The 12,632-nt window shown below is 38.6% G+C and overlaps 1 protein-coding gene across 1 annotated transcript in view; it reads left to right on the forward strand.

The window, feature by feature from the left end:
* PARP14 (poly(ADP-ribose) polymerase family member 14) overlaps positions 1 to 11,819 on the forward strand; it is a 37,650-nt gene extending 25,831 nt beyond the window's left edge. The window contains exons 26-36 of the mRNA XM_084209787.1: positions 207 to 437; positions 671 to 892; positions 1,335 to 1,398; positions 2,359 to 2,508; positions 3,185 to 3,247; positions 4,859 to 5,026; positions 5,151 to 5,357; positions 5,439 to 6,047; positions 6,569 to 6,714; positions 8,115 to 8,289; positions 9,904 to 11,819. Coding sequence (XP_084065913.1) covers positions 207 to 437; positions 671 to 892; positions 1,335 to 1,398; positions 2,359 to 2,508; positions 3,185 to 3,247; positions 4,859 to 5,026; positions 5,151 to 5,357; positions 5,439 to 6,047; positions 6,569 to 6,714; positions 8,115 to 8,289; positions 9,904 to 10,193 — 2,325 coding nt within the window. The 3' untranslated portion in view covers positions 10,194 to 11,819. The remainder of the gene's footprint in view (positions 1 to 206; positions 438 to 670; positions 893 to 1,334; positions 1,399 to 2,358; positions 2,509 to 3,184; positions 3,248 to 4,858; positions 5,027 to 5,150; positions 5,358 to 5,438; positions 6,048 to 6,568; positions 6,715 to 8,114; positions 8,290 to 9,903) is intronic.
* The last annotated feature ends 813 nt before the right edge of the window (positions 11,820 to 12,632 follow it).

Here is a 12,632-nt window from a genome sequence, read left to right on the forward strand (position 1 = left end):
AAAGGTTTGGCTTTTTTTTTTCTTAAAGCAGAAATCCTAAAGTACCTTGTAAATGTAAGTGTCTTGGTTGGATATTAGGGGAAATAGTTCCTGTTTGGGCTGCTATTGTTTCTTTTGCTGTGTGTTGGATTGGTAGGGTTCTAATCTTGGTGCATATTTTCGTTTGAATTCTAGCTGTAGCTGTTTTCATTGTAATCTTGTTGCAGACAGATGTTGTTGTCAACAGCGTTGGCACAGATCTGCTGTTTGGCGAGGGGCCTCTTTGCAAAGCCGTGCTGGAAAGAGCTGGGCCGGCTCTCAAAGTTGAGTTTGACACCAAGAAACAAAGTCAGGTTGCTGGTCCTGGGAGTGTGGTCTGCACCAGTGGATGCGCTATGGCCTGCAAGTCCATCTTTCATGCCATACTACCCAAGAGGGCTGGACCACAGACAGAGAAGGTATATTTTAATTATTAACCCCCAGTCCATCCCAGCTATGTATTTATTTGGCATCTATCGTGAAATTTCAGGTTTAAATATAGTTAATTTAGATGACTTGACTCCATTCTCTTCTGTTGCAGTGACCTTAAAGATGCCTTGATGCACTCAGAGCTGCTTATCATACCAGTTTCTTTGGAACTAATAATAAATTATGCCTTTAGAAAGTAAAGTACCTTTGCTGTGTTTTACAGAACCTAGAAGATGCAATCAATTTCTGCTTGAAGAAAACTGAAGAACTCGGACTGAAATCAATCACTTTCCCAGCTATTGGGACTGGAGGATTTGGATTTCCTAAAATCATTGTTTCTAAGTTAATGTTTGATGTGGTATTCAGGTTCAGTAGTAGTCACACACTGAAGAATCTCCAGGAAGTCCATTTTCTCTTGCATCCACAAGATATTGATAACATTCAGGTAGTTCTTCTCAGGACAAATCTGTCTTTGTAACATACTGCTCTAGTTACACTTTAATAATCTGTTTTACTTATACTGTTTTCTAAGGGACTAATTTGGCACTTTATTACTGCTGTGGGCCAGTGAGAATGGGATGTCTTTAAGTGTCTCTGAAATATAAATTCTCAGCAAGCAGAAGCTGCAGGCAAAATTGGTCTTCCTGTTGGCACTGTAAAAGCCTGTAGATGCTCCCTCATCTTTTGCCAGAGGAGTCCTAGCAATGGAGAGCTGTCTCTTATCACACTGTCCACACTGGGTCTTCTGCTGTTATTAACACTTAAATATGACTATAAAATGTGTGAGGTGTCACAGCAAGAGCAACAAGACTGTTAATGTTAATTACAGAAACATTCAGTGTACATACTGTGAAATACTATCTTGGATTCTTTTTTTCTTTTCTTAGGCTTTTACCACTGAACTAGCACTTAGGGCAGGTGAAAGTTGCAATGCTGCAGCAGCACAGCCAAGTAAGTTGTGTAGGGGTGGGACAGAATGTAAATGATGTTGAGTGGTTTTATGTGTATCAGGAAACAAAAGAAATATCAAGGCACAGGATATTTTTTTGTCCTACTAATGGACTTGCATTCTTAAATGTCATTTTAAAATTCTTAGGGAGGAATTTCTTTTGTTGAGGGCATGCTGAACTCTTAGTGAGGCCCATCTCATCAAAACAAAAAGGGTGTTCTCATAGGAAACACAGTAGTTTGTTCTGCTTAAAGGATATAAGAACTTGCATTCACTTGGCCAAATAAGCCATAAATAACATGTGTTTCTGTAGCTTTAATCTCCTACATAGATGTATTTATATATTCAGAGTGGATAATTTCCTTTCCATTTATTAGTTGACAATAGTGGGACACAATAGGCAAAACATGAGTGTACTTCATCCAGGGCAGAGGCTTATTTGTAAGAATATAGAGCTCTTCCTCCTCAGTTGCTGAGTATCAGAGATGAAGTTAAGAGTGGGCAGATAAAAATATGAGTTACGTTAGATAAGTTTATAGGCTACAAGAAAGGAATAGTTTTGTATCCATGAAGGTAAATATGAAATAACTTACAAAAGGGATGTGATCTGATCTCCATTACTGACAACACTTAAACTGGATGCTCCATTTCTTGTAAGAATAAATTCAGGAATCTCTGTTACAGAGCTGGTCAGATCAGATAACCCCTGAAGCCATTTTCTGAACTCATATTGCATAAATTTACAGGAATAGAAATGGTTTCACTTTCATAGAACAAACAGGAAGAATACTGTACCTCTCAGCTTTCAGAAATGGAATAAAGAGAAAAACAGAGGCATACTACATCCATCAAACTGATCTAGAGTATATTCCTTAAAAGGATAAGGACTTTCAATCAGTGGAAGAGAATAATACTCCAAACTAAAGTAGAAGTAATTTAATGTATTTTTCTTTCCCTTGCAGGTTTCATTAAGCCTGTTTCTGCTGACCTATTGGGAGTTCATGAAATGAAGATTGGTTCCATCACACTGCAAGTAATTAGTGGAGATATTACCAAGGAAGATACAGAGGTTATTGTAAACATAGCAAATTCATCATTTGATGCCAAAGCAGGTATTATATTAAATATGTAGTTCCTTAGCAATAAATCTGGGCTAGCTTTTAGAAGGGAGTACAGGAAAGAGTTGTCGACAAGGGAAACTTCTATGAAGCATTTTCAGATGAGTTATTTTCATAAAGAGTTATGATTAGCCAGGAAATAGATCTTAAACAGGTTTTTTATATGTCCTGAATATTTTATTTCATTTTCAAACAGAAGGCACCTGACCATATTTTTCTTGCTTAAAACCATTAAGTGTTTAAATGGAATTTTTTGTATGAAGTATAATTCTAAAAAAATGCTCTTATCCTAAAATGTTTCACTGGAAGACAAAGCTCTGGTAAAGTAAATTGCCCTATAAGAAGCAGAGAGTTTTCACGTAGTGATTTATAAGTATGCAAGATACCAAATGATACCAGTTCAAAGCCATTGGAGAGTTTGGTGACTGAAACAATGAAATAGGAGTTGTTCTTAATGACTTCTAACCAGCAGTGAAGGAAATGTTCTTTCTGCAGCCAAAGCTGTGTGTCATGGGCAGTACCTAGGGAAACTGTCACAGTTTTGAACTTTGTGATATCTTGCCATAAAGCAATTTAGGGTATTTGTAGGGTATAGAAGTTGGGTAGAGTTTTGAGTAGAGACAGTTGTGGAGACTTAATGAATGTGTGTGCTTTTCTTGTGTGATTTCAGGGGTCTTCAAAGCAATTATGGATGCTGCTGGTTCCCAGGTAGCAAATGAATGTGCTCAATATGGTATGTTAAAGCCTACTATTTTTTTGATAATTCTGTTTTTGTTGTGTTCATTTTCTCTGAAAACTTAAAGTTGCTGTATAATTCTCTACTCTGACATAATTATTTCATCTGAATAATACAGCTTTCACTTTTAGGAACTTTGAAAAGTCCCCTTCTTGTTTTGACATATTACCTTAAGAATTTTTCTTTTTGTAGTTGTTTATCAACAACTAAAACATCTGTGTGTTACACACTTTATTCTCATACTGGATCCAAAACACAGCCCTGAACTGGCTACTAAGAGGAAAATTAACTCTATCCCAGCTGAAATCAGGACAACCCTGATCATAAGTTCTTCCATAGTCTGCATTCTGCTGGACCAGTAGAGTAGTAAACTTCAAGCTGACAGAAAGAGACATTTTAGATGCATAACCTAAATGTGCCTGCTCTGAGTCTGGAAACTGATTTTCAAGATGGAGTTTCCTGGATTTTTTCCCCAGCCTTTGGCTCTGCAGGAACATTTGTACAAACACACATATATCATTTGTACAAAACACATATATCAAATCAGGCAAATGTCTCTGTTCTTATAACTATTAACTGATTCTTATTTTCTTGTTCTTTCATTTCAATGAGCTGGTTTTTATGTCTTTCTGATTTCCAAACCACTCTGTAGGGGACAAGATAAAATTCTTGGCTCCAACTTGTTTGGTAAATATGCTCATGCTGCATTCCCATGCAGAGCTACACCCTGCTTGTTTCCCAAGGAAACTCCACCACAGAGCAAGGCCTTATCAACACACTACTATGAAATACTCCTTATCCTCAACTTAAAATAAATCTCCTAGTGCCAGTGCAGTTTTATGTTTTTGTTGGAACGGCCAAAACAAAGAAATTATAATTTTGACAGGAACCTAAAACCCCATTGCAATGTTCCAAATTACTTTTTACCTTCAGGTACAAAATAGTCTTCAGAAAATCCTGAGAGACGTAAGAAAATCACCTGGCAGATAAAGCTTTTTGTCCAAGTAAATTTATCAGTCTGATCTCAGTGCTTGCAGAGCATCTTGCAGTCATTACTTTTGTGATCTGTGCTCATCAGTCCATTCATCCTCACAATATGACTCCATTTTGTAAGCAAACCTGAATGCTCTGAGAAATCCCAAACATCTTTTTAAAAATGCCATACCATTCTTGTATCAGTTGGTCAAAACTTAATGATATTGTTTTAACCACTCAGCTCTGCTGCAGTATAAAAATTCAGGCTTTTAATGAATAAGTGGCATAAGAAGGTTTTCACATATAAATTAATTTGGCGTGCTTTTAAATAGAAGTGTGATGTATTCAAAGTCATCATAAATTCTTATATTGTACTTAATAGGAAAATACTTTGTAACAGAGGTCTTAGAAAATTGGAAAACACACATTTACTTGAATTAATTTCTCAAAGAAACTCTGCAGATTATTTAAAAAGAAAACCAGAATCAAGTAAACCCACAATAAAATAATTCACAGTGGATTTCTTTCCACTTTTTCCACTTCTCTTGTAGTACCAGTATAACAGAAAATACTACCAAAAGAGATTGCCACTTTGTAAATATTATGTCTCCTTCTTTATCTTCTCTCTTCCAGCTGGGCAGCATCAAAATGGCTTTATTACTACACAGGGTGGGAACCTGTTGTGCAGTAAAATCATCCATTTGATTGCCCAGAACCAGGTGAAGAGTCAGGTCTCCAAAGTGCTTCATGAGTGTGAACAAAGAAAGTACAAATCTGTTGCCTTCCCAGCTATTGGAACAGGTTTGTATGTTCTTGGGAAAACAATGTGTGATGGGGGTAGTTCAGAAACAGACAAATTTAATATAGGTAACAGTAGACTTGCACAAAAATTGTTCACTGATATGTGCCTTTTATTTTTGTTTAGGTCAAGCAGGACTGAGTGCAGCCATGGTAGCTGATGAAATGCTGGATGCTATTGTGGAATTTGCAAGACAAAAATCAGTACAGCATTTACAGACAATTAAGATCGTGATCTTCCAGACAAATATGCTCACGGACTTTTATGAAAGCATGAAGAAAATAGAAGACTCAAATTCATCCACAACAGAATCATGGTTATCCATGTTTAAATGTAAGTTGTTTTCTGTGTGCATGGGCAAGCAAAACTGAAGTTATTTTATTTACAACTAATAATTGATGTATTTATCCACAGCATTTTTTGTCGGCAGAAAACAATCTTCTGAGAAGAAAAAGCCCATGCTTTTAGAGAAGAAAGTTAATAGAGTCACATTTCAAATTTGTGGAGAAAGCCAAAAAAAGGTGGATGCAACTGAGTCCTGGATAAAGGATTTAATTTTAAAGGAACAGTATGAAAGCATTATTTCAGATGAGGCAATTGAAAATTTTGATGAGACACAATTTGACATTTTGGAAGATCTCCAGAGAGGAAAGCAAGTCAAAATTGAGATTTTAAATAAACTTTCTCACCCTCAAATTAAAATTTCTGGTATTAGCAGGGATGTCTGTTCCGTTTCTCTAAAAGTTCAAGAAATGGTCAAAAAAATTAAGGCTACTGAAGAACAGCAATTCAAGGCAGAACTTCTTTACAACAGGGTAGAATGGAGGTATCTAGGAAGCAATGATAGCTTTGTTGCTTTTGATAAACTGACAAATATGCAGCTGGAGCATGCCAAAATGGCTGGAAAACCATATCTGAATGTCACAATTAAAAAGAAGAACTACGAGGTGGATCTGAATACTCTAACGGCTATTGATGACCAAGGAAAAAGTAAAATCCTTCAACGTGTGGCAAAGGATGAAGGTAAATGACACCTTTGTTAAATAAAAAAACTTGAATAGTTATTATTGAATGGTAATTTGGATAAATGAAAGCTCAAATATCACAAAGAAGTAAGGTATTCCTTAGCTTTTTCCCTTTTTCTTTTTTTTTTTTCCTCAACCAGGAGTTTTGAGTTTCATAATCAGTGGGAAGTATGAGTGAAATCAGAACATCAGTTTTTAAGTGCAAATATTGTCTGCATATATGTGACTGGTGAGCATAGATTTCATGCTTAAGTCTGACAAAGGAAGTGGTGTAGGAAGAATACATAAGATTCTTCTGGGGTTTTAAAGCTTGTTTAAGTTAGTTATCGGTATGGGGATAATTAGACAAAATGTAAAGCTTTTACAGTGTATTACAAGTGATGTTTGGAAGAGCAAGAGTATTTGTTGAATGAAGTATTGAAGAAGGTGTTGTCCTCTTTGTCCTCTCTATGGTTTGTAAGATGTGCCTGTGGAGCTGAGCTAGTTGTCTGTCATAATAATGCAAACTCTGTTTTGCAGATATGCAGTCAATAGAGCTCCCTAAGGAGTGGACAGACATGCAGAATGAACAGGTCAAAGTGGTGGAGCTCAAGCCGTCACATCCTGAATATACAACAGTTGAGAGGATGTTTAAGACAACATGTGCTAATTTTAAAATAGAGAAGGTAATACCATATGGGATGGGGAGGGGGGAAAATGCTTGGGAAAGAAACAATATGCTTTCTAAATATGTGCTTATAAGGTGTCTGCAACCTAATACACCTTTTGTATGTCAGTCTCCCCAGCACTGCACAGAGTGAATATAAATCAAAGCAAATTTCCTAAGAGCTATTCTGCCATTTCTGCCATCTAATGGTGCAAAATCAGTGACCGTCAGTCTTCAGGCTGACTCTTTGTTCAATTAATGTGGTACTCTCTAGTTAATATGGTATTTCCAAATAGGAAATTCTGTATTGAAATGAAGGCATGAGCAAATGCATTCAGAATACAAAGAAAAATACAAAGTCCTTGCAAACTGACATAAAGCTTTGGACTAATTTACAGCTTCTCTCCTGTCATCCCAACCCTAACCCTAACCCTAACCCTAACCCTAACCCTAACCCTAACCCTAACCCTAACCCTAACCCTGTCATCCCAGAGCCTTTCAGGCTTGGCTGTCAGTTTTAACCAGTGTCAGTATTTGATCCTGCTTATTTGGAAGTTTGCAACGCAATGCACAGAGATTTAATTGCCAGGGAGAAGATGGAGTTGTTCTGAATCAAGAGAAGAGATAAATAGTAGAAAATACAATCAAATTAGGAGTGAGAATAATGTGTTTAAAAAATTTTCTTCCATCATGAGCTTCAATGAGCATGGTAACAAAAACACGCAAAGAGAACAAAATACTCTTCTATTACAGAAAAAAATCAAGTAAAGACATTATGTCCTTTTCTGTTAAAAATGGAAAACTGTTACAGAAATACCTTTAGGATTATACTTTGATGCAGAGACACTGCTTCCCCTTAAGCTATAGTCACATTGTTGGCATAGAGAGCCAGCAACATCCATCCTCCCACCAAGTGATTTTTATATAGTTGTTTCTTACGGGTTGCTAAGCTACACATTAGAAGAAGCAATTTTGACTTGCAAGCTTAGATCTAGAAGAGAAACTTAAACTCAACCTAATGCTATTGCTACACTGTGTCCTTTAGTGAGAAATTCATCAGTAAAGATGATTAGGATGTATAGAAGGCATCTTACATCATTGCCTCTAGCAGTGGTACAGCAGCCTGTTTCTAGAAATGACAGTCCACATGACTGCTGGGTACCTGGTACACTAGGCAAGACAAACGTATACCCAAAATTACTGAGCTTGAAACTCTCTTATGAGCTGCTTTGGTTTGTGATTTTTCAGTACGCTTACATATTCAGTTCTTCTACTCAAGCCTCATGCTAACAGGACATAGTGAAAATTGCTGTAATTCTTTCAGTTTGATTTCATTTTAATGCTTTCCTGCCATGATAAATATTCATCCCCAACCTATTTATCCCTAATATAAATATAGTTAATTTTGTAATGTTGCAGATTGAAAGAATACAAAATCGCATCCTCTGGCAGACATACCAATTAAAAAAAAAATCGATCTGTAAAAAGAACAAAAGTCTAAATAATGAGAGGTTGCTATTTCATGGGACAGCTGCATCCTCATTGAGGTTGATTAACTCCTATGGATTTAATCGTGGATATGCTGGAAAGAATGGTGAGTCATTATACAAATCAGTTAATTTCCTAGGAATGTATGAGTATTACATGGTGCCAACATTATAGTGCTGTCAGCATAACATGAAAGCTGAATGAAATTAGAGAACACAATAATAAACAACTCCTGAAATTAATCTATATGGACAGAGGAATTACTTCTGTTCAGTTAATCACTTGTTGCTGGATGCCACCATGTAAAGGATATCAAAAAGAGTTCCCCTACTCTGAAATGAAGCCTGGGCAGCTTCTGGGAATTGTTTTGTATCATTTACCTAGAGAAAGGAACAAGGAACACTGTTCAACATTCTCAGTTGAGGTAACAGCTACTAGCTGATGGTATCTCCTCTCCTCTTAGACAAAGACGGGTAGCAAAGTAGAAGTGCAAATACGTCTATTGTTGCCTCCAAAGATTAGGACAGTATAAGATCCCACATCTGTACCAATTGTTTGCTTACAAAATCTGTGAGATCCATTAGTTAATTCTTAGCCTTTAATAGTTGTTAGAGACAATTTAAATATTTAACATAAAGGTATTCTGCAGTAGTTCAAAGCTTGTTCTGTCCACTTCTTCAAGTACAGTCATGTTATGTGTATTATTTAGCAGCACTCAAAGATGAAGAACAGGATCCAAAGAAGTGGAACATGGACGGAATTGAGGTGCTAGTTGATTTTAGTGGCTGTGTAACCTCATTTCAGAAATCCTTAATTTTTGTTCTAAATGTTTTCTTCCTTAAGACAGAGTTGTATATGCCTAAGGCTGATTTAATATTGAGAGAGCTGGGTAGCTTAACTCAGATCTAGTTGATACTTCAGTGTGGTCTGGATCCAAAGATCTTTCTCTGTCTGGATCCTCTGGAGGTACTAACTCTGAGATTTTCTTGAATAAATGAAGCCCAGCATACACAAAATATATGCTGGTTGTGCACAGGTAGGAATGGCAGCCACCACTTCTTTTTAAAACATGGCCAGAGGAGATGTAGTTTTGCTTTCCTGCTCTTTGGAGTATGAGGAGGTTGGATTTACTCAGGAAGCAAGAGCCCTAGATCCCCATGTCCTCTCTCTGCTCGTGGGTATTGACATCCACCTTTTCATCTCAGCTGTGGTTAATGATTGAGAAGGCATACTTGCTTTCTGTCAGGCTGGGTAGCCAAGCAAAAGTATCCAAAGATCAGGGCAGCCAGATAGGAAGGACCTGTTTGGCCTGAACAGCTTTTTACCAATGTCAGAAAAAAGAAATCTGTCTTGAACAAAGACATGTGATTCCTCTAACTTGCTGAGAAATGTGACTAGAAAACTATAATTACAATTATATGGTCATAAGTCCAAAAGTCTCTGAAGAATTTCAATTTGATAGATTGCAGGCTAAACCATGTTAAACGGAGGAGCCCTTTTCTCCATAGGAAAGAGAAGTCAAAACCTGGGCGTTGATACTTACCTGCTATCTATGTGGGTTCATATTTGATTCTGATACAAAGGACTACTACTAGAATTTTGTGTTTGAACTCTAACCACATTTATAGATTCTGCAGAGTTAAAAAAAAAAAGAAGCTTTAGAGATTCTGAGGAGAATAAGAACACTAACTGTATTTGAAAATATTGTTTTTCCTTACAGCTGCAGCCATTGGAGATGGAACCTACTTTGCTGTCAATGCAAGTTATTCTGCTCAGGATACTTATTCCATTCCAGATGGGAATGGCCAAAAACACATGTACTTGGCTCGGGTCCTAACTGGGGAGTACTGTGCTGGGAGAGCAGGACTAAAGGATCCACTACCAAGGAGTGAAGCAGATCCTACTGACCTGTGTGACAGTGTGGTTGATAACACCTTTAATCCAACAATGTTTGTCATATTTAGTGACATTCAGGCATATCCACAATACCTTATTACTTTTAAAAAGTAGAATGATCTTAATAGTCTAAAACATTTTAGTGCCTTTTACATTTAAGAATTTACAGAGCAATTTTTAATTCTTTTTACATCTAGGTTTCTTCTTTATCGATCTATCCAAGTGTTGAAATGTGTCTTCAAATTATCAACAGAAGGACTAACATAAGCAAATATTTTAGAGCATGCTATTTCAGTACTCACATCTCAAGTTCAGTTATGCAGAGATGTAGGCAAGAGCTGTGAGAACAGCTTCAACTTCTTCCTACACAAGGCAGAGGGGAGTGGTAGGAGAGGAAACTGCTCTGCTTTACCTGTGGCCAGCAGTAAGAGGTGTGGGGTAGGTCAGAGCACCTTTGCATGTTCCTGTTTCCGGTAGTCACCATAAAGCACCTTCTTGTGAGGATTTATTTAAAATGTTCTGTACTGAGGGAATCTGAAATGTCTTTTGCAATCAAAGCAGTACTGTGATTCTAATTACCTCACCCACCAGCAGAGTTTTCAGTCATCCTTAGGTATCCACTCAGCCTTGTTGGTGCTAAAAGTCTGGAAGAAAAAGAATGCCAATATGAACAAGCACTTTGCTTTTATTGTTTCAGCCCCCTTACCTACCTGTCTGTTACCCTAGCATACTTTGGTTACTCCTTAGGTATAAATTGCTGTACCCATTTCTTAGGGGAATTCTCTGTAGTCCCCTCCTGTTACTTCTAGTTTCCACAAAGTAATTGCTTTTGCGATTTTCAAAACTGGAAAGAGAGACTTTAAATTTTTTTTTTCTTTTTGATACTGAAGCATTAACCCTTCTGAAGAATCACGAATTTGCAGAGTCAACTACAGAGGCATAACTCAGTTTATATGCTTAAACAACTTGAAAATTTTTAAAATTCTCTAAAAACAGTAAATAATAGCATCTTTGCAAGTAGTACTTTTAATCACATCCTAACCTTAAAACTGCCAATCAAAAGCCATGTACACAAGTTTAATAAAAGTAGTTTCAAGCAGCTACATTGTGTTGCTGAGCTGCAAGACGAGCACACTTCACTTAAAAGTGTTGCTTTATATTCGAATGGTTACAGTGATGCAATAAAGACTTGAAATGGCTTTCTTGTATTGTCTGTTACATGACTTGTGCGTACCAATTCCAGGTGAAATTATTCTGCCTCTTATTGCCTGCAAAGAGGAAAAGGGTTTACAGTATCTGAAGTTTGCAATGTAAAAAATTTCTGCTTTTCACAGCATGCTGCCCATGCAGCACTTCAGATGAATAAATGTCCTGCATAAATTCCCATTTAAAGCAAAGCAGAGTGTTACCCACTCCCACTTAAATAAATTTTGTTCCCTGTGAAAAGGTGAGGATGTTTTTCTTCTTCCTCTGCTTTTTGGGTATTTTTCTATGTCATGGAAACACAGCAGCAGCCAGAGCAACTCAGTTTAGCTGAAAGCGCCAGGCATCCACTGGCTTCTCCCATTGTTGTCGCCAAGCAGTTTGGAGAGCCAGGACTCACCACTTTCTATTTGTGTGGCTCTCTTTATACCTGAACATCTTGGAAAGCAGCAGGACCTGCAAGATAAAGCACCTCAAAAACCCAGATAACTTTCATCACTGGTGGTAAAAGTTTCTTCAGTCATTTCCATACTAGAAACTGGGGGATACTCTGTTGTGCAGTGTTTGTGGACTGAGAAGCTGGGAAAAGCCTGTGTTGTGTATGATTAATAAAATCCCAGTCACAAAAGGAACTGGGTGTGCTGTTTGACAGATGGCTGGCTATGAACCAGCCCATGCCCAGATGGCCGAGAAGTCCAGTGTCATCCTGGCTTGTATCAGCAATAGTGTGGCCACAGCACCAGGGCAGTGCCTGTCTCTTGTGCTGGGCACTCATGAAGCATCTTAAGCTCTGTGCTTTATTTTGGGTCCATCACGACAATAAAAACATTTAGGTGCTGGAGCGTGGCCAGAGAAGGGAACAGGGGGACTCACTGTGGAGAAAAGGAGGGTCGGGACGGACGTTATTGCTCTCTACAATGCCGTGACAGGAGGCTGTAGCCAGGTGGGAGGCGGGTTCTCTCCCCGGTTAGGAGCGACAGGATGAGAAACGGCCTCAAGGGTTTAAGTAGAACATTGGGAAAAATTCCTACACAGAAAGGGCGGTCGAGCATTGGAATGGGCTGCCCGGGAAGGCGGTGGAAGCGTTCAAAAGCCGTGTGGATGTGGCGCCGGGGGCATGGTTTAGCGGTGGCCTTGGCAGCCCTGGGGCAGCGCTGGCCCTCAGGGGGCTCCTGTCCCGCTCCGGTGACTCCGGCCCGCACCGCCCGCACCCGCACCCCCGCCGCCTACCCCTCAGCTCCTGATCCCGCCCCTCGCGGCGCCGCGCCCAATCAGAAGCGGCCGCCGCTCCCGCTCCGCCCGCCTATTGGCGGAGGCCGCTCCCCCGGCGCTGCCTCCATGGCGACGCGG

The sequence above is a fragment of the Fringilla coelebs genome, assembly GCF_963513975.1.
Source record: "Fringilla coelebs genome assembly, chromosome: 7".
Taxonomy (NCBI): Eukaryota; Metazoa; Chordata; class Aves; order Passeriformes; family Fringillidae; genus Fringilla; species Fringilla coelebs.